Below are 23,088 nucleotides of genomic sequence, written 5' to 3'. Positions count from 1 at the left end.
ACAAATGATTCAGTTCAATACTGTAATAGCACTCTATAGCTTATGATGTCTATAGTTACGACCTAATACTGAACTTGATATCATGCAAAGTAATTAGCTGGAATAACAAGACAGGTTTTAAAGGAGCTCACCTGTTCTTTATGTGGTAATATATTGCTAAGGTCACACTGTGAAGGGAAAAAAAAATTATTTTTAACAACTGATTTAAACATTTGTTAGGCCTGAAGACATTTCTTAAATGAGGGAAGGGAGGAACCCTCCTAGCGGCCCTGAAATCCTCTAGTTCTGAACAGTACCGTATGGGTACTTTCCCCTTGTTTTAGTTCCTTTCAGCAAAAATACATGAATCAAAATGCTAAGTAAGGCTGGGTGCAGTGGCTCACGCCTGTAATCCCAGCACTTTGGGAGGCCGAGGCAGGTGGATCACGAGGTCAGGAGATCGAGACCATCCTGGCTAACACGGTGAAACCCTGTCTCTACTAAAAATACAAAAAATTAGCCGGGCGTGGTGGCAGGCGCCTGTATTCCCAGCTACTCAGCAGGCTGAGGCAGGAGAATGGCGTGAACCCGGGAGGCAGAGCTTGCAGTGAGCCGAGATCGCGCCACTGCACTCCAGCCTGGGCGACAGAGCGAGACTCTGCCTCAAAAAAAAAAAAACAAAAACAAAACCCAGTAATATGCTGTTAAAATACATGTTTCTGTTGATGATTATAATATATAAATAATTACATATATCCCCATTTGCTCTTCTGCCCGTAGAACCTTTCACCTTATACAAGTTCCACCTATTTGTATACATGCTTAAACTATTTGGTTTTTGGTTATTTTTATTTTTTGCTTTTTAAGCTGTTAGGCTCTGCATTTCAGTTGATTTAATTAACTATCACCTACCCACCCATTTTTCATTATTTCCCCTTAAAGTAAATAAAAGTGTTTTATACCAAATAAAATCATTTATGATCAATTTTGCATCATTAGTAGAAAATTTATTAGTAAATAAGTGCACACAAAACCAATGATAGGTGTAGCTATCCTGAAATAAGCACTGCTAACAATGCAGCATAAAACTACAAAGTGTAATATTAATGGCAAGTATTTCCACATTGGTTTAAATAAAATATTAGTGAACAGACACGACTTTTCAGATACATGTTACTGTAGTCCTAAATTACCCACAGATGTTGTGTATCAGGAAACAAGTTGTCGTCTTAGGTAAGTTATATGCTTCCATTTGCCCTCAGTCTCTAAACTGAGGCTCAAAATAATTGAGGGAAGGCAAATCTGAATTTTAAGTCTATACAATGTTAGCACTTTTTTAAAAAGTCTGTAACATTAACATCTAAGATGGATACTTCTATAGTGCTTCAAACATTTTCATGTCCAAACTGATTTTAACATTACAGAATTTGAAGTTATATGCTGAAAAGGACCACGGAAACTTACATGACATTTAATCCAATACCCAGTTTACAGATACGGGAACCAAGGCTTAAAACTGACTTGCCCAAGGTCCCACCAAATAGAAGCAGTTCATCCTCCTACATTCAATTAAGCAGTGGTTCTCAAACATTCTGCACACTGCAATCACCTGAGGAGCTTTAAAAACTGCCTAACTTCTAACTTGAGACATTCTGATTTAATTGGCATTGGGTATGACTTGGGGCATGAGGAGTGTTTTTTGTTGTCTTTTTGTGTGTTTTGTTTTTTTTTTTTTGAGACGGAGTCTTGCTCTGTAGCCCAGGCTGGAGTAAAATGGCACGATCTCGGCTCACTGCAACCTCTGCTTCCCGGATTCAAGCTATTCTGTTTCAGCCTCCCAAGTAGCTGGGATTACAGGTGCATGCCACCATGCCTGGCTAACTTTTTTGTATTTTACTAGAAACGGGGTCTCACCGTGTTGCCCAGGCTGGTCTCAAACTCCTGGGCTCAGGCAATCTACCTGCCTCGGCCTCCCAAAGTGCTAGGATTACAGGTGTGAGCCACCACGCCCAGCCTGAGGGTTGTTTTTAAAGTTCCCCTGGTGATGATTCCAATGTGCTGCAAATTTTGGGAATGACTGAGTTAGGGTTAAGATCAGAATCATCTGGGATGTGCTTGTCTGTGTAATTATGCCTCACATGCCTTCTCCATTTTCCTAAAAGGCTTGTGACTGCCTGGAGATCAAGGGAAGGTGGAGGTGAGATGAATGTGTTTGTAGACATATACTTTGAAAAAAGTTTCATAAGGGATTCTGATATGGCTCACCCATCCTGTGAGAATAATGCACTATTAAGCCATGATAAACATTTTTCAAAATCTTTCCTAAAAGTCAATTTGCCATACTAGTGAAACCTTTATTTAACCAATAGTGAAATATACCAAATGATCATTTCTAAAACTTACTGAGAACAAATTAAAACTTACTGTACTTCCAAAAGTAGATATCTAAAAATTAAGACTAAAATGGGGGGGAAAAGCATGAAATCTATTATACTTGTTTGAGCAAGGTTAATCTTTAAAACTACTTTGAATCTTATAGAAACATCAGAATCTTTTGAATTCAAAAGAAGCGGGGGGAGGGGGGAGGGACAGCATTAGGAGATATACCTAATGCTAAATGACGAGTTAATGGGTGCAGCACACCAACATGGCACATGGATACATATGTAACAAACCTGCACATTGTGCACGTGTACCCTAAAACTTAAAGTATAATAAAAATAAAAAAAAAAAGAAGCCGGGGACTCTAGCCAAAGTGGAATGGTTTTTTAGCTCAAGGATTTAGGACCTTGGCTGAATACAAACATTGAATGATTACTCAGTAGGTGCCAAAGCTCAGGACTTTAGACAGAGTCAGAGTCCAGTTTGTGCTGAAACACAATTCGATTTCAACTATTGTTTTTTTTTTTTCTTTTTTTTGAGACGGAGTCTCGCTCTGTCACCCAGGCTGGAGTGCAGTGGCGCGATCTTGGCTCACTGCAAGCTCCGTCTCCCGGGTTCACGCCATTCTCCTGCCTCAGCCTCTCCGAGTAGCTGGGACTACAGGCACCCGCCACCACGCCCGGCTAATTTTTTGTATCTTTAGTAGAGACGGGGTTTCACCGTGGTCTCGATCTCCTGACCTCGGGATCCGCCCGCCTCGGCCTCCCAAAGTGCTGGGATTACAAGCGTGAGCCACCGCGCCCGGCCTGATTTCAACTATTGTTTTAAGTGAGAGAGGAAAGTGACATTATTATGAGTGTAAATTTGCTGCTTTTAAAGTAGAAGTTACTGACAATTAACTAAAAAAAAAAAAGCTAGTACATTAGAAACAAAATTAAGTTTATAAGCTAGTTATGTTTTTAGACTAAAAGGTAAAATTAGGGATAAGGACATTAATATTCTAGTGTAGCACTTCCCAAACTGTGTTCTGAAAATCAACGCTCATCCAAGGAGATGTTAATAGTTTCCTGACAACCCCAATGGAGTTGTTTGCTGCTGTTGTTGGTTTTTAAATAAACTTGAAAGGTTCATCTTAGGGTGTTCTGAAAGTGCATCTCATTGTGCCCAAGAAGTGCTCATGCACGACAGGGAAAATTTAAATGCAGATACACTACGGTGCCAGTAGAGGACAAGCTGTTCCTTCTTCCAAGAGTAGTTTGCAAAGGAGTACACACTGTTTTAGGCCTGTAACTCATAACAAACTAATGTTTTTCCAGAAACATACAATAAAAAGCACCTCTCCTTCTCACATTATGTTCAACACTGTCTTAACATAAATGCATTAAATAAATAGCTACACTTTTCTGGGACTGCTTCTTCACTAACTGGCTTTCCCTTCCACCATGCAGCCTAAGATTAAAACAGGAAATGAAAATTCATATTAGATCCTTGAAATCAATATATAGTTGACACCAATTTCTTAAACTCATTGCTGAAAAGGACAATCAAATGGCTGAAATTACCAAGGATGGCTAGGATGCTTTTAGCATAAGGGGGTCTGTCACTCAGCCCTTGGCAGCCTAGTTGTACTCACCATTTTACTGTGGTTCTAAGATTAGGCTGGCTGACTGTGCTGTCATCTAGAAATATTGTTGAGCATGAGCTATACTTTTTAGTAAGCTGCCCTGGAGATACCTGAAGGGGAAGGGAAATAGAAGAAAATGTCACAGTAAGTTAAACCTATAAAAGTGTGGTTTTTCCTTGGTTAAAATGTCAAATGATAAAGCATTAAGATATTTCTTACACTCCATGAACTGCCTGAGTGTAGTATCATGTGCAGCTCTATGGGAAACCCAGGGGAGGCTCTCCCAACAGACAGTGTTTGAGGAATGGGTTATGAAATGCTGCTCTTGTGGTACCTATAATCAAACCTGGCAAGCATCTGTTATGCATTCCCTGTATAAATTAATGGGAAAAGTTTACAGTAAGATTTCAGTGTTTTTTTCTTAAGCAATAAAAAGCAGCTGAGATTTTCTATTATTCCTTCACTACAGTAAAATGTAATGCCTTAAATCATATTTGCATAAGAGCATTTTATTGCAGTAAATGAAAGCCTAATACTACATTTACTAAGTTACTAATATTAAATGTATTAGTTCAGGAGACAGTATGAGAAACAAGTGTTTCACAGTCAGAGGCTCCGTCTGCCAGGGCTGCTCCATCACCCTCAGTGAGAGGGCCTGTTTTCTCATGTGGAGGAGAAAAAGTATCACTTTAATATTCCAAACAAAAATGACAAAAACAACTTTAGGAATTTAACTTGCACTTCATATTTAAATAAAACTGCCATTACATTATTCAAATGAGAACCTCAGAGAACACTCTCCATTTCAAAATGTTATTAATTTTATTCTATAAGTTATTTGACAGGCATCATGGCACTTGCCTGCCTCACTCATGCTGCTCTGCCTGGAATACCTTGTTCTTCCTCCTTATCCCAATAAGCCTGACCCCATCTACCTTCTGGGATCCCTTTGCCAGCAGCCGCACCAAAAAACATTTCCCTTTTGGTACATTCATCCATCTAATTCGCCACTTGTTACATGATACCAACTGCTTGTGGAGTATCCCCTCACAAGAAAGTAAGCTTCTCCAGGGAAGGAAGGACTCTTCCTCCTCATACCTCTGGCTGCTGAGCACAGAACTGGGGACAAATTAAGGAGTTCAACAAGTGTTTGACAAATTATTTAAACCAGTTACAATTTGGAAGGTAAATGCTACTACAGACACAAATTAGCAGAATTTATCTGCAGTTGTATCAAGGAGGTGACTATGAACTTTTTGAGCCCTCTAGAAAATAAACCATCTTTAAAACACTTTAGAAGTATCCATTTATTTGGGAAGAGTGCAACAGTCAAATACTGAAACAGCCTGAACTATGTTAAGACAATTCTCTTCCTTAAAAATTAGGTCAGTAACCAAATCTCAGTCATCGAATAGCTGAAAGTAACAGTAGCATTTTTTTTTAAAACCACAGAATACTAATAATTTTAACACTTAAAAAAAAAAACTAATTCAGATGAGCCTTCCTTCTTTCTATTAATATGATAGTTTTTACCACGTTGTCACACTCTCCCATCAGTATCCCACACATATACATGAAAGACAGGGCAGGGAGAAGGTCTAGTCGTTGCTTTTAAAAGTGCATGCATTAAAAAATTGCCAGTAGCCAATAATCAGAAATATCCATACAGTGTAACACCATTTTGTTTCAGATGTTTTTACTGCAGTCACTTAATTCTTACTAACAAAAAGTCCCAGATATTCTATTTTTAAAAAGTATTACTATTTGAAGGACCAAATTCTCCTTCAACCTAGAAATGTTTTCAACTATATCTAAACTCATGTTTCTTAAGCTATTATATTTAATGTATATAGTTTACATTAACTGTGTATGTGTGCTAATGTATATACTTTTATTGTCTCAAGAAACACATACAGTATAAAAAATAAAAACTGACTCATTCAAATACATTCATTCAAAGTGGAAGGTGGGGCTGGGCACAGGGGCTCACACCTGTAATTCCAGCACTTTGGAAGGCCAAGGCAGGTGGATCACCTGAGGTCAGGAGCTCGAGACCAGCCTGGCCAACATGAAGAAACCCTATCTCTACTAAAAATACAAAAATTAGCCAAGTGTGGTGGTGGACTCCTATAATCCCAACTACTCGGGAGGCTGAGGCAGGAGAATCGCTTGAACCCGGGAGGCGGAGGTTGTAGTGAGCCAAGATCGCACCACTGCACTCCAGCCTGGGTGACAGAGAGAGACTTGGTCTCAAAAAAAAAAAAAAAAAAAAAAAAGAAAGAAAAAGAAACCTCTCTGCTAATCAATATATAGCATGAGACACACCACTAACTTTCAACTATCCAAATTTTTTGTTATCAAGAGCGTCCCTGTATCTCTTGAGACTACAGGGTGGCAGAATTAAGCTTCTGAGCAAAGCAATTATAGCTGGCAATAGGTAATTCCCCCATCATCTTGCTGGAAAACTCAACAATTTATTTTAGGCTAAAGCCTCACCAATGCTGGCTTACAACCTCAACAAACTCTACTGACAAACATAATAATACAAAATATAAATACTTAAAAAAAATCCAAACAACAAAACACTACTGAAAGTTCACAGATGTTATTTCAGGTAGTCACAAAATAGGGACAAAGAATATATCATTCATCTTCATTTAGTCTGCACAAATGACAATCGTTAACAAGAAAGGGAAGGGGTACTACCTGTAGACTTAAGGTAGAATAGCAAAGATAGAAAATAATCATACTTAGTAATCTACTGAGTCACAACTGAAACCTTACAGGTAAAGTACCTGTTGAACTCCTATGCCTACCCACTGACTTTTCCCATTATGCCTACTGCCTCTAATTTTAACCCATTTAAAATAAGAGGTAAATGCTACTACAGAATCTGTCTCAAAAAAGAAAAAATTAATGACTTTTAATTAACTTAAAAATTTCTGACATTTTGTGCATTAATGAAACACCTCCATCTATGTTGCACAGTAATGGGGCAATATAGCAGGGTGCAGAGTTTGAATACAATTCCTAATGCCTTAGTAGAAGAGTATAATATGCTCATTATAGGTATAACTAAAAAATGTCTGGATTAGTATCATTATGTTTAATTTAAACTTAGATTTACACTTTAAATAAAGGTTCTAAATTTGGGTTAAACATGGCAGATTGACAATAAATTTATTTCCTTGCCCTCCTGAAATTTCATTAGAATTAAAGACATAAAATAAAGGTTATACACAGGATCAGGCTACAGGATTGACAGCAGATAATTTTTCTATTTATTTTATTTCATTTATTTTTGAGACAGAGTTTACAAATTTATTTTTGAGACAGAGTCTTGCTCAGTTGCCCAGGCTGGAGTGCAGTGGTACAATCTTGGCTCACTGCAGCCTCCACCTCCCAGGTTCAAGCGATTCTCCTGCCTCAGCCTCCCGAGCAGCTGGGATTACAGGTGCGCACCACCATACCCAGCTAATTTTTATATTTTTAGTAGAAACAGAGTTTCAGCATGTTGGCAAGGCCGGTCTCGAACTCCTGGCCTCAAGTGATCCTCCTGCCTCAGCCTCCCAAAGTGCTGGGATTACAGGCGTGAGCCACCGCACCCGGCCACAGCAGATGATTTTTAATAAATCTTGAAAGATGAAAAAGACAAAGGAGTGGTAACTGATATGGAAGCACAATTTTAGTGCCTACACAGTGACTGGAACAGGATCAAGTTAGTTTGTCTTACAGAACCCAAGGCAGGCTTCAAACTCAGAGGCACATGGCACCTTGGAAGGTAGAGTGAAACATAAAAGCCAGCAAGGTCAGTTGAAAATATGTAGTTGGAGTCCCCGGTCCACCTGTCCTCCCATCTTATAAGGAATATAGAAGGTTCTGGGCTCAGAAATAGTAGGACTGAAATCTGGGAAATTGGAAAAAAAAAAAAACTACACCCTGAGAAGTGGAATTCCACCTCCCTTTTCAACTCTGCTTCTGGAAAATGAGCAGCCATGCTTGTACTCCCCAGGTAGAAAATCGGGAGATTCTTCTCTGAAGAAACTGAACAGTCTCAGAGAAGGTGCACCCAGCAGGGCACAGTGGCTGACACCTGTAATCCCAGCACTTTGGGAGGCTGAGTGGGTGAACTTGAGGCCAGGAGTTCGAGACCAGCTTGGCTAATACGGCAAAACCCTGTCTCTACTAAAAAAAAAAAAAATTAGCTGGGCGTGGTGGCACACACCTGTAATCTCAGCCACTCAAGAGACCAAGGCACAAGAATCGCTTGAACCCGGGAGGAAGAGGTTGCATCTTGGCAGAGGGCGCTGAGATCACGCCACTGTACTCCAGTATGAATGAGAGAATAAGACTCTCTCAGAAAGAAAAGCAAAGGAAAGGACAGGACAGGAGAAAGGAAAGGGGAAAGGAAGGAGGAAAGGAAAGGAAAGGAGAAAAAAAAAGAAAAGAGACAAGACCCACCAGATAACAGACTGATGTCTCCTAAATTAAAGGCTGGCTTGGCCTCCAATGTCCATTACACATGAGGGAAGCCTCCAACAACAGAGAGCAAAACAATAGGAAAAAGGAATGCATGGGAGTGGTGAAAATTCAGGAGCAAATGAAAACTTTAAAAAATTCTTAAAATACCCTCAGAAAGATGAAAGATTCAATAGAAGGGTTAGAGCATAAAGTAAAAGAATGCCCAAGAAGTAGAACAAAAGACTAACTAGAAAATGGGAGGGGGGGGGGGGAGACAATTAAAGATCAATGCAGAAACACTGGTCTAATAAGCTCAGCATCTGAATAGTAAGAATATCAGGATAAAGAAGGAACAAAGAAAACAAAATTCTCTAGAAGACATAGTCTACAGACTTATTGGTCCCAATAAAAAGAAAAGGTCCAGGCCGGGTGTGGTGGCTCATGCCTGTAATCCCAACACTTTGGGACACCGAGGCGGGCAGATCACAAGGTCAGGAGATCGAGACCATCCTGGCCAACACGGTGAAATCCCTTCTCTACTAAAAATACAAAAAAATTAGTCAGGCCTGGTGGTACGCGCCTATACTCTCAGCTACTTGGGAGGCTGAGGCAGGAGAATCGCTTGAACTTGGGAGGTGGGGACTGCAGTGAGCTGAGATCACACCACTGCACTCAAGCCTGGCAACAGAGCAAGACTCCGTCTCAAAAAAAAAAAAAAAAAAAAAAAAAAAAAAGGAAAAAAGAAAAGGTCCATAGCAAGCCATATTATGAAATTTCAGGATCTCAGGGATAGAGAAGGCACTAAAAAGCTTCCAGAGACATGTAAAAACTGGTTACACGTACTGTATCACACAATGGCAACAGATTCAAGAATACTATAATGAGAACACAATAGAGAAATGTCTTCAGAACTATGAAATTTGGAGTGAACCTAGCATTTTATACTCTTATGAAATAGGAAGCTTTGGCTAGGTGCAGTGGCTCACACCTGTAATCCCAACGCTTTGAAAGGCTGATGCAGGTGGATGGCTTGAGCCCAGGAGTTTGAGACCAGCCTGAGCAACAGGGCAAAACCCCATCTCTATGAAAAAATACAAAAATTAGCCGGACATAGTGGCACACGCCTGTAGTCCCAGTTACTCGGAAGGCTGAGATGCGAGGATCACTTGAGCCCAGTAGGTTAAGGATGCAGTGAGCCGAGATCACACCACTGCCCTCCAGCTTGGGCAATAGAGTGAGACCCTGTCTCAAAAAACAGAAAAAAAGAAAAGAAAAAAAAAAAAAAAAGGCCAGGTGCGGTGGCTCATGCCTTGTAATCCCCGCTTTGGGAGGCCGAGGCAGGCAGATCACCTGAGGTCAGGAGTTCGAGACCAGCCTGGCCAACATGGTGAAACCCTGTCTCTACTAAAAATACAAAAATTAGCTGGGCATAGTGGCAGGCGCCTGTAATACCAGCTACTCGGGAGGCTGACACAGGAGAATCGCTTGAACCCAGGAGGCGGAGGTTGCAGTGAACTGAGATCGCACCACTGCACTCCAGCCTGGGGGACAAGAGGAAGACTTTGTCTCAAAAAAAAAAAAAAGAGAAAAAGAAATAGGGGAGGTTTTCAGACAGGCCAGATCTCTAAATATGTCTGTCTATGGGCCCTTTCCCAGGAAAATGTGCTCCAGTACAACTAGGAAGGATAACAAGATAGAGGGAAACACAGAATCTAGGATTTAGGGGACCCAACACAAGAGGACAGTTATGTGAGATCCCAGATGACTTCAGAGAGATATCCCAGGAAAACAGGCACAGAGCAGTCTTAGGAAAAGCCCGTCTATATTTGAGGAGGATGACAAAAGGCTGAGGAAAGCTGTCTCCAAGAGAAAAATGGAACAGATGTGTTTTAGTAGAGGGAAAATATTTTTGATAGGCATGTGGCAAATGCTACAACATTTGGGGGGAAAATAGCTGTTAGAAAACAGCCAAATGAATATAGTCAGGAAATTAATTCCGCACACACACAAAAAAAGACATGAAAGCAAGGAGACCAGCCAAGGGTTACTACTGCATTTGGCTGTGTGAGCTAGTGGAGGCTAGGAAGAGATGTGCAAGACATGCTCAGATTTCAGAAATATTTAAGAGAAACAAAGGATGTACAAGGAGAAGACAGTGAGAATAATATATGACTCAGCAGTGAATAATATCTGCATAATCATAACAATGTAAACATCAATTACTGATTTAATTAAAAAGTGATATATGTGGGAGAAACAGAGGGAAGAAAATAAGGTCACGGTGGAGTGAGGAAGCTAAGCTTTCACTTGCTGTGACAGGAAGTCAACATATAGTGCTAAAAACGAACTTAGCTATTATAATTTTGTTACTTGATTTTTAAAAAGATTAAAAACTTTAGGCAAAAGTATTTAAGGCAGATATTTATACCACAACCAAATTATTGAAATTTAACTTAAATGTCAGAAACCCTTAACAAATGGGTACACTAAGTCAAAGACTTTCCTGCATAAATCTGATTCTTAGAAAAATAGAAATGATTTAGAAAATCCACAAAAACAGGCCCATACTAACAGTATTGGGTCCCCATTATATTTTTATGGAATCATGACAGACATACTTTTAATTCAACTGTTAATTTCTTAGCTTTCCAACTGTTTACTTACATGGTTTAAATGGTTGCTCTTCCTCTTTTCTCGCACTAAGAATAAAAAAAATTAGCTGATCAATTCTGATACAAATGCCACAGTATAAAAGTAGTTGCTAATAATCTGATTACCAATATACAAAATGAGATAAAATTCCATTTAAAAAATAATTTCCAACAAAACTCATCATTTAAATCATCTGGCAAGATGAATCCCATAAAATAAAATCTAAAAACTTAGTTTTACTTTTTGACCTAACAGATATTCTATTACTGAATAAAATGAAAGAATCCCTATGTACAAAAGAAAGGTGCAAAACAAATTACGCTAAATGAGAAATTTAGCTAATAGGTTTCCCTGTTGCATATCTGAATCATCATCCAGTAGTATTTTTTAATTCTACATTTACGGGTAGCTTACTTTAATTACCAAGATCGTTATAACAGCTGACAGCTCTAAGAACCAGTTTCTGGCTAGGTGCCAATCTCTAGCTGCACCACAATCACTGCAAACATCCTGAACCACTTACTGGTCATTTACTAATATGTTACTGAAAAAATAAATAGGTCTTTACACAAGTGGAAAGTAAACTACCTTAAATTTAAATGTTAAAATGAATGTTAACCTAATTGAACATGGTATATTCACAGCACATAAAATCATTTTAACAAAGGCCAGAAGAATAAAAGCTCCAAGAGGGACTTGGACCACGCTTTGTTTCCTATACTGCCTCTTCCTTTGATGCTAGACAAGTATCACAAGCACACACTCCTTACCACCGAAGAAAGAGGAGCATGGGATAGCTCTTCTTTTACTGCTTCCACACTCTGTATGTGTGAGAAGCCCATGGCTCTGAAAGAAACTGAGAAATACAACTATCCTAACCAGAAATGACCAGCTCAAGACAAAGTCCACACGAGCTTCGAAAATGCTGCTTACAAGCCCTCCATTTTGTGTTGTGCTGCATTAACTTCAAATATTATAGAACCCCCACTTCTTGTATTCTTGCTGTTGAAATCAACTGAAAAACCTGGCTGTATATAGCTTTTTAGCAAATAAATTAGCATTTAACATAATTTTAAGGAAGATAAACAGGAGTACAGAAAAATACAACAGTTCTGATTCTCATCCTAAAACAGGCAGGACAAGGAAAATGTACGTAAGTTTCACTTGCTGAGGCTAACCTTCTGGGAAACACCATGGGGCATGTTTATATTTACACTACATTAGGATGGAAAAGTTAATAGCTTAAAAGTTCTGAGTAGCATAAATTTGAATGTGATAGGCTCATGTGGTTAGAGCACTGTATAAAAGGAAGCCAAAATCACAGATTCAATCCCTGTATACGAACTGATTTTTTGTTGTTGTTCAAATGAAACCAAGCTGCAACTTAAATCCTATCATTCATCTTTAAAATGTACTCTTTTGGAGCAAGGAAAAGAGGTCAAAGAAGTATGGAGAAATAAGCATAAATCCATGACACTGGCCAGACGGCTCACGCCTGTAATCCCAGCACTTTGGGAGGCTGAGGGCACATCACAAGGTCAGGAGTTCGAGACCAGCCTGGCCAACATGGTGAAACCCCCTCTCTACTAAAAATACAAAAATTAGCCGGACGTGGTGGCTCATGCCTGTAGTCCTAGCTACTTGGTAGGCTGAGGCAGGAGAATTGCTTGAATGCGGGAGGTGGAGGCTGCAGTGAGCTGACGCTGCGTCACTGCACTCCAGCCTGGGCAATAAAGGCACTCCAGCCTCTTAAAAAAAAAAAAAAAAAATCCATGTTACTAAATCATGTGGCCAATTAATTGTGTTATAAAAAGGTGGCAAAACCTGTAAATAGGTCTACATGTTATTTCTAAACAATCACAACTAAAGGAAAGTATATCACATATTAAAATAAGTGAACATATGAAAAGAAAAACTTAAACTAATACATCAGTTCTTCTAAATACCTTCTATAATACATCCAATAAAATAGAAACAGTTTTCAGTCTTTTCCTTGGAAGGAAAAAACAGTATTGTCTTACCATCCGTTTGAGATTTGCTCAGGAAAATTGTGCTTGCCCTTGGATGGTCAGAAGGGTTTGACTCCAAAGCTAAATCTACAGAAGAGGAGGAGAAAGATGTGATACTTTAGGTGAGTAGAAAAGATGATTTCTGAAATAGATACACATCCATTTTAATCACTTTTAACAGTCTTCAGGTAAGTTTTTAGTAATAAATACAAAGAAAATAAAGACAATACAGAAATACTCCTGGGGAATGCAAAATTGTAGAATCTCTCCGCACACGTGGAACAAAACCAGGCTGTGTCAGAGACTTTTAATAAAAAACCTGCGCCTAAATAATCTGGTACAAATGTTAGATGAATCATACATATGCCCTCCTCCTTCAACTTATCAAATAGAAATATAACCACACTCTCCTCTCTGCTGCTATTACTAGCACATTTCAAGAACAATCTCAAGTAGCAAGTGATGCTGTGTCCAGTTACTGTTAGGCACCAGCTCAATACATCAAATATGGTAAAATAAAGAGTTGTTTTTGGCAAACGTTCTTTAGACAATTAAACAGCTAATTCTAACTCCATTCAACAAGTAAACTAATTCAGTTAGCTGTGGTTTTTTGGGGGGCCATTCATCATGGCAGATTTAAGAGGACTGAATAGAAGTTCTGTGTTCTAGTATACAGGAACATGTTAGAAAATGATTAACATTTGCCCTCAATTTCTCACTTCTTCCTTCTAACAGCATGGGTAATTTGGTGTTTCATCAAGAGTACGTTTTAAAGCAGATCTTAGGGCTGTTTCTAAAAAATTTTGCCCCTATCTATGTCAAGACAAATCTGCCTGTAGTCCACCTTGCACCAAAGTTGGATAATATATTTAGGCAAGACTACAAAACAGACTCTTGAATTTTCATGAAACAAACTTTGCCATAATATGGGATAATAAAAATTGTCACGAAGGGAAAAAATAAAAATCTATGATATTCTTCAGCAAGGTCCCTTTTTTTTTTTGAGATGGAGTCTCACTCTGTCGCCCAGGCTGGAGTGCAGTGGCATATGGTCTCGGCTCACTGCAACCTCCGCCTCCAGGGTTCAAGCAATTTTCTCCTGCCTCAGTCTCCCAAATAACTGGGATTACAGGTGCCTGCCACCACGCTGGCTAATTTTTGTATTTTGAAAGACGGGGTTTTACCGTGTTGGCCAGGCTGGTCTCAAACTCCTGACCTCAGGTGATCCACCCACCTCAGCCTCCCAAGGTGCTGGGATTACAGGGGTAAGCCACCACGCCTGGCCCAGCAAGGTCCATTTCAAGCCACTTATCTTAACCAATCTTGTAAGAAACTGGGCCAAGATCCAGAGTAACAGTTAAGGCGATATTTCCCAAAACTACATATTAATATAATTGCTCTACTTTTAAAAATGCGATTTAGTAGTCAAATGACAATATACTCCATCCCTGGCTCTTACAAAATCAAAATGCACATTGATACATTAAAAACTAATCATTCTAGTAGTGATTACTGTCTAACTCAGCGTTTCACAAATTTATCTACCTAGAATCCTTTTCTTTCTTCCAAGTAATTTGGTTAGAATCTTACATGAACATAATTTTGGGACTTCCTGGTTAAAATGAATTATGAATCATCCATTTTAATAGTACTGCCAGATCACTGAAAACTTACATACCTAAACCAACTGCTTTGTTCTCCATGGAAATTCCTTCACTGAACTTTTTTAAACCGCTTTTGGAGAAAACTATTCTTATATAAAAGACCCACACAAGAATTATGTTTGAAGTTTTTCCACATCTTGAAAAGATGATGTGACAATTTTAAGCTATTTGGAAAAATAAAATCATTTGTGCATAAAATGACAGGCAAAGACTTTCACAGCTGCCTCTACCTAAAGCTTTTTTTTTTTTTTTCAAGACAGAGTCTCACTCTTTTGCCCAGGCTGGAGTGCATTGGTGCAATCTTGGCTCACTGCGACCTCCGCCTCCCGGGTTCAAGCGATTCTCCTGCCTCAGCCTCCCAACTAGCTGTGACTACAGGCACGCATCACCATGCCCAGCTTTTTTTTTTTGAATTTTTAGTAGGCACTGGGTTTCACCATGCTGGCCAGGCTGGTCTCAAACTCATTACCTTGTGATCTGCCCCCCTCGGCCTCCCAAAGTGTTGGGATTACAGGTGTCAGCCACCACACCCAGCCTCTACCTAAAGCTTCTAAAAGGATTCATGACTACTTCCTTTCAAAAAGAAAGCAAATATACTACCATTTGAATCTAAAAAAAAACTAATGTTTACAGAAGAAGCCATATTATCAATCAGTAGCTATGTCATGATAAAGTTTAATTTGGAATTTTCAATGGAAATCCAGGAAAATTAAGTACCAAAATCAAAGAGGAGCAGGCTTCACACACACACACCTCCCCCACCCCAAACCAAGATGTGCTATATATTTAAATATAAGAAAACCAAGATGTGCTACCGTGTAAATATAAGAAATATCCAAGGCGGCTGGGCATGGTGGCTCATGCCTGTAATCCCAGTACTTTGGGAGGCCAAGGCTGGCAAATCATGAGGTCAGGAGTTCAAGACCGGCCTGACCAACCCAGTGAAACTCCATCTCTATTAAAAATATAAAAAAATCAGCCAGGCGTGATGGCATGCACCTCTAGTCCCAGCTACTCGGGAGGCTGAAGCAGAAGAATCACTTGAACCCAGGAGGCAGAGGTTGCAGTGAGCCAAGATCATGCCACTGTCCCCCAGCCTGGGCAACAGAGCAAGACTACAACTTAAAAAAGAAAAAAAAAAAGAATCCAAGGCAACTAGGATGAAAGAAATGATAAGATAGAAAGAAAAAAGCCAAATTAACCCAAGTAACAAGCTGGCACTCCCTCAACTCAGGGGTTTTAGGGTGGGCATGTGACTTACAGCTGGCCAATCAATTACATTTCTCTTGGGACTTCCCAAGAACCAGAGGAGAAAGGCAGGGCTGTACTCTAGCACTGTTAGCCAGCCAGGAGCTGCCACCAGTGGCTCCCTCTGCCATCATGAAGCGTGTCTTTTCAGGAGAGATCAACAGAAGAGCAGAACTGAGACAAGTTCTGAGATCACTTAATCCCTGGGTCAAGTAGTCCCTAACTGACTATGTGAATCCCTGGTTATACAGTTTTTTTTAAATTTTTAACTATTTTGAGATAGATTTTTTGAACTTGCAACTAAGAGGCCTGGTTTATCAGCAATACTGATGTGATCACACTAAAGGTGGGGATAGGTAAAAGCCTCTAGCTCATTCCTTTAATATCTTATCATGAACAGAAATTTGCAAGAGTCAAAATAATGCTTCATTTGCAAATTACAAACAAACAAATTACAAATTATAAACTCACAACCATTACTTTAAGTTGCTTTTCTTTTTGAGATGAAGTCTCGCTCTATCACCCAGGCTGGAGTGTAGTGGCCTGATATCGGCACACTGCAACCTCCGCCTCCCAGGTTCAATTCTCCTGCCTCAGCCTCCCAAGTAGCTGGGACTAACGTGGCCGGCTACGTTTTGCATTTTTAGTAGAGACGGGGTTTCACTATGTTGACCAGGCTGGTCTCCAACTCCTGACCTCATGATCTGCCCGCCTCGGCCTCCCAAAGTGCTGGGATTACAGGCGTGAGCCACTGTGCCCAGTCTTATGCATGTTAAAAAAAAAATAGCTCTAATCCATATATAACTTAGGTCTTATTTTACAAATGATCTCCACTCCAATGGAGAATATTTACTGTGTAATGGATAAATGATGGTCCATCAAGTGTTATTCCTATACTCTACTCAGCCAATCCCATATTGTTGGGGACTTAGGTACTTAAAAAGCTCTGCTCTTAGGAGGAAAACCTTCAATTTTACGGTATTTTCTTTTTTTTTTTTTTTTTTTTTTTTGAGACGGAGTCTCGCTCTGTCGCCCAGGCTGGAGTGCAGTGGCGCGATCTCGGCTCACTGCAAGCTCCGCCTCCCGGGTTCATGCCATTCTCCTGCCTCAGCCTCTCCGAGTAGCTGGGACTACAGGCGCCCGCCACCACGCCCGGCTAATTTTTTGTATTTTTAGTAGAGACGGGGTTTCACCGTGGTCTCGATCTCCTGACCTCGTGATCCGTCCACCTCGGCCTCCCAAAGTGCTGGGATTACAAGCGTGAGCCACCGCACCCGGCCTAAAATTATTTTTAAAATCTCCTTAGGAAAGATTTTTCACAAAAGTGGGATAATCAGACCAAAAGGTCAGATTGTTTTCATCGCTCCATATATAGTGCTCAGTTGCTTTCTAAAGAAGTTAAGGGTATATTAGGATATAATGCCACCAATTTTACCAGTTTTAGCTCCTTCCACAGCTTTGGATGCTTAAAAAAAACTCCTACTGATGTGAATGAGGAACATCACCATGGCTGTAAATTGCATTTATTTATTTGATACAATTTGCTATATAACTTGCACTAACAATAAATCCCACACATTGCTATTTTACAGAATGGACATTTAAGCCATTAGACAGTAAACGCATGCATACACACACACACACACACAATGATTTCTGCACTCTCTATTAACTCTTTCCCCAAGAACCTAGGGAGACTCTGATAAATGATACTACTCTATTCTCACTATCACAAAGGTAAGACTGACAGCTATTAAGGCATTAGGCTCCACAAACATGCACATACAAAATTTAGAGAAATGTCTGGAAAATAGAAACTCATCAATTACCATGCATCTTATATGTGAATGCCTTCACAAATTATTTTTTTAAAAACTCCTAAGAATGGGCTGAGTGCGGTGGCTCACGCCTGTAATCCTAGCACTTTGGAAGGCCGAGGCAGGCGGATTGCCTGAGCTTAGGAGTTCAAGACCAGCCTGGGCAACATGGTGAAACCCCATCTCTACTAAAATACAAAAAAAAAAAAAAAAAAAAAATTAGCTGGGTGTGGCAGCGTGTGCCTGTAGTCCCAGCTACTCGGGAGGCTGAGACAGGAGAATTGCTTGAGCTCAGGAGGCAGAGGTTGCAGTGAGCCAAGATGGCGCCACTGCACGCCAGTCTGGCAACAGAGCAAGACTCTGTTTCAAAACAAAAAAACCCAAAAAACTCCTAAGAATGTTTGAAACTAGAAGAAATAGTTTTTGATATCATGGTTAGGGGTTATGTCTAAAATTGTATTTTAAGACCCACCAGTTTTGTATTATCAATTTAAATTGCAACTTAATTTGAAAGCGTGATAGTATGATGGGGAGCAAGTAAGACAAAAAAAAGTAAACTCAGGTCTTAATATAACACCCCTCAGGGAAAGAAATCTGTAAGATCCACTGACGAACACTGCTCTTCCTTGAATCTATCAGCCATCTCAATTTCACAGATGTTAATTAAAAATGTAAAAATATGGAACTTAGAATAAATGAAATGTATTATTACTAAAGGCTAAAAGTGTTAAAATTATGCAATTGTAAACTGTAAAGAAATGATTTTTCTTGTCAAAGGGAGAAGGCAGCAACCAAGAAAGTAACTGACAGAAGCAGCATATTTCAGAGAAAGAGATTGATTTCAACATATTGATTTCAATATATCCCAATTAAACAGGAGATATTGGCAGCTTCTGGGCCAACTGCTGGGCATCTGTTTATTTAAAGGCTTACTGCATTTACTGACCTGCTCTACTATACTGCTCACTGTATTAGTCTTACAGTCCATAACACAAACATTTCAAACCTCTCCATTATGATGTAAACTCTGAGATTTTATCTAAGTTCACACGTTCCACCCATCAGGTAAGTCTTACCTGATGGGTCTTGAGCTGCCCTGCCTCATCTGAGGTCACATAGCACACAGCCAAGCGCCAGTCTCATGCTCACTCATGCCTTGCTTCTGCTCTCCTAGCTTCTGACAATCCTAAATCTGGTTTCCAAACCACTTCTCTACCTCCTTCTATGTCAGAGTTCAGTCTTGCTTTAACTCACCTTCACTCCTCAATCTATGTTTTGGTGATTGTGACTGAGCTGTGACATTTCATATGCTATAGTATACCTTTCTCCCTTTGTGTATTTCTTAATAGCACTTAACTCCTTTTTTAGACTTTTAAGAATATTTCTGGGTGGAGTGCAGTGACTCACACTTGGGTAATCCAGCACTCTGGGAGGCTGAGGCAGAAGGATCACTTGAGAACAGTTCAAGACCAGCCTGGGCAACATAGTGAGACCCCCATCTCTACAAAAATTTTTTAAAAGATTAGTTGGGTGTGGAGGCACATGCCTGTAGTTCCAGCTATTTGGGAGGCTGAAGTGGCAGGATAGCTTGAGCCCAGGGATTTGAGGTTACAGTGAGTTCTAATGGCACTACTGTGCTCCGGCCTGGGCGACAGGCAGAGTTGTGACCCTGTCTCATACAGAGGAAAAAAAAAAAAAAAAAAAAAGTCTGGGTTACAAGTACCTCCATTTCATTTTTCATTATCCACTGTTATTATTTTAACTCTAAAGCTTAATTAACTGAAAAAAAAGGTGGAAAAAAGGCAGTATCCAAAGAAGCCCATGAGTCATTCTATAAATTCTAATCCTATATGCCATGTATCTGAAATTTACATTCTTGATCTACCAAGCCTTTTTTTTTTTTGAGACGGAATCTCACTCTACCACCCAGGCTGGAGTGCAGTGGCGTGATCTCGGCTCACTGCAACCTCTGCCTCCTGAGTTCAAGCAATTTTTCTGCTTCAGCCTCCCAAGTAGCTGGGACTACAGGCATGTGCCACCACGCCCAACTAATTTTTGTATTTTTATTAGAGATGGGGTTTCACCATGTTGGCCAGGATGGTCTCCATCTCCTGACCTCGTGATCCACCCGCCTCAGCCTCCCAAAGTGCTGGATTACAGGCATGAGCCACCACACCTGACCATATCAAGTCTTATCTTTTTAAACCTTGGAAAACTCTTAGTCCCAGCTACTTGGGAGGCTGAGGCAAGAGGATCACTTGAGCCCAGGAAGTGGAGGCTGCAGTGAGCTATGATCACACCACTGCACTCCAGCCTCAGCAACAGAGAAAGATTATCTCAAAAACAAAAAACAAATTAAAAAACCTTGGAAAACTCAATTTACACCTCTCAAAGCCTGTCTTCTCATATGTAAAACAAGTATAATTCTTATACTACCTAACTCAACATATAGTGATAATAAAATGAAATGCAAGAGCAATTGCTGTAAGTCGGGCGCAGTAGCTCACACCTGTAATCCCAGCATTTTGGGAGGCTAAGGTGGGCAGATCACCTGAGGTCAGGAGTTCAAGACCAGCCTGGCCAAGATGGTGAAACCCCTTCTCTACTAAAAATATAAAAATTAGCTGGGCGTGGTGGCACATGCCTGTAGTCCCAGCTACTCAGGAGGCTGAGGCAGGAGAACTGCTGGAACCCAGGAGGTAGAGGTTGCAGTGAGCTGAGATCGTGCCACTGTACTCCAGCCTGGGCAACAGAACTAGACTCCATCCCCAAAAAAAAAAGCAATTGCTATATACCACATAATGCACAATAAATTATAAAACGAAGTTTTTGCAAATTAAAAGCAAAAGTGTACAGTTAGCATTTATTGGAAAGCCCATACCAAAATAACATCTTGAGCAAATATGAACTTTGGCTGCCCCTGAAATTAAGGGAAAAACAGTCACACACCACCACCAAGAATTCCTTTCAGTGTTGTTGTTTTAAATAAGCAAATACATATTATTTCGTACATTACTGTACATTCTCCTCGTTTTTTTCATGTAACATATCCTGGATATCTGGGTATCACTCCATAGCAGTAAAGAAAGTTTTTTTTTTTTTTTTTTTAACAGCTCCATAGTTCTCCTCTGTGTGGATATAACAGTTTATTTTACCAATTTCTTACTAGACATATTAATTATTTCCAATATTTAGCTATTGAAAATAATGCAACAAAACCTTATGCACATGTTATTTCATATTTATGGGGTATGCCATCAGGATAAATTCCTTGAAGTAGGATTTCTGGATTAAATGCACTTGCAATGTTTGAGATTATGCCAAATTCCTCTTCAGGGAGTCAAACCACCTTGCATTTTAACCAGCAATGTATGAATCCAACTCTCTTCGCAGCCACACCAAAGAATGTATTGTCAAGTTTTTGAATCTTCTCCCAACAGAAGAGAAATCACAGCATAGTTTTCATTTGTATTTCTCTTATGTGTGAAGCTGTGTTTTAAGGATCATCTGCATTTATTTTTCTGTGACTTGTCTATTCATCACTTTGTTACCTACTTTTGCAGCTAGTCTGATCTTTTTTTTTTGAGACAGTCTCACTGTCACCTAGGCTGGAGGGCAGTGGAGCAATCACAGCTCACTGCAGCCTGGACTTCCTGGGCTCAGGAGATTCTCCTGCCTCAGCTTCTTGAGTAGCTGGGACTATGGGTGTGTGCCACCACACATGGCTAATTTACTTTTTGTAGAGGCAGGGTCTCAGCATGTTGTCCAGGCTAGTCCCAGCCCCCTCCTGGGCTCAAGCAATCCTCCTGCCTCTGCTTCCCAAACTGCTGGGATTATAGGCATAAGCCACCATCTGATCTTTTTCTTAAACAATTAAAAATAATGGTTGGGCGTGATGGCTCACACCTGTAATCCCAGCACCTTGGAAGGCCAAGGTGGGCGGATCACGAGGTTGTGAGATCGAGACCATCCTGGCTAACACCGAGAAACCCCATCTCTGTTAAAAATACAAAAAATTAGCCGGGTGTGGTGGCACGTGCTTGTAGTCCCAGCTACTCGGGAGGCTGAGGCAGTAGAATCGCTTAAACCCGGGAGGCGGAGGTTGCAGTGAGCCGAGATTGAGCCACTGTACTTCAACCTGGGCGACACAGTGAGACTCCATCTCAAAAAAAAAGAATTAAAAATATTTCCCAGACTATAATCCTCCAATGGTTTCCTATCACAACTAAAGTCTGTATTCTTTGCCAAGGCCCACTATACATACATGGCCTTAACCCACCATAGTCCTGGCATCCTTTTCACTCTTCTGCAGCCACCCTGTGTCTTTGTCCTTGGCCAAAAACAAGTTTGCTCCCATTCAAGGAACTCCAAGTAACTATCTGTCTGCATGGACCCCTGCCTCTCGCCAACCATCCTCACAAGGCTCCCTTCTCACTTTAGGACTGCTCACAGGTCACGTAAGGAGAGCAGCCATCTTTCATCCCCACAACCCCCATGTAACTGTCCTCCTCCCCAATCCATGACCCTATTTTACTTTTTTCCTCAACACCTCACCACCTAACATTCTTGATTATTCATGTATTATCTATCCCTAGCTCCCCCCAGAATGTAATGATCAGAGTTAGGATAAGGCTCTGTCTTGTATACCACTATTTGCCCTGAATCTGGAACACAGCCTGGCCACCTAAAGGTACTCAATAAACATCTGTTTCAGCACACCCAAAACTAGCCAAGCTTCTCCCAGTTTTCCCACATCTTTTAAGATTTCTTCTAATGCTCTCTCTTGATTTGTCATCTAATCAAATCTTTTAAAGTGGTAAGCATCAAATCTTTTAAAGTGGTAGCTATTAAGAATTAAAGATGCAAGATAGGCTACCAAGAAACAAAAAATATTAAATGATGAATTCTAATGTCCAGGAAAAAGTCAATGCTAACTCCAATTTGGCATAAGAACTTTTTTTTTTTTTTTGAGATGGAGTCTCACTCTGTTGCCCAGGCTGGAGTGCAGTGGCGCGATCTCGGCTCGCTGCAGGCTCCGCCCCCCAGGGTTCACGCCATTCTCCTGCCTCAGCCTCCAGAGTAGCTGGGACTACAGGTGCCCGCCACCATGCCCGGCTAATTTTTTGTATTTTTCGTAGAGACGGGGTTTCACCGTGTTAGCCAGGATGGTCTCGATCTCCTGACCTCATGATCCACCCGCCTCGGCCTCCCAAAGTGCTGGGATTACAGGCATGAGCCACCGCACCTGGCCC

General features: G+C 40.4%; 1 protein-coding gene across 3 annotated transcripts in view; it reads right to left on the bottom strand.

Moving 5' to 3' along the window:
* The window catches only part of CCNYL1 (cyclin Y like 1), a 53,257-nt gene that overhangs the window by 24,905 nt on the left and 5,264 nt on the right, over nt 1-23,088 (bottom strand). For 2 of the 3 annotated variants that reach the window (XM_003254003.4, XM_030803298.1), the window contains exons 2-5: nt 13,120-13,194; nt 11,111-11,145; nt 3,995-4,095; nt 132-167 (exon numbers count right to left, since the gene is read on the bottom strand). In XM_003254003.4, coding sequence (XP_003254051.2) covers nt 132-167; nt 3,995-4,095; nt 11,111-11,145; nt 13,120-13,194 — 247 coding nt within the window. The remainder of the gene's footprint in view (nt 1-131; nt 168-3,994; nt 4,096-11,110; nt 11,146-13,119; nt 13,195-23,088) is intronic. The other variant, XM_012501936.2, reaches the window with a different exon arrangement.

The sequence above is a fragment of the Nomascus leucogenys genome, chromosome 22a (genome assembly GCF_006542625.1).
Source record: "Nomascus leucogenys isolate Asia chromosome 22a, Asia_NLE_v1, whole genome shotgun sequence".
Classification (NCBI taxonomy): Eukaryota; Metazoa; Chordata; class Mammalia; order Primates; family Hylobatidae; genus Nomascus; species Nomascus leucogenys.
Note: the sequence above shows the minus strand (reverse complement) of the source record. Positions and strands in the feature narration are given on the sequence as shown.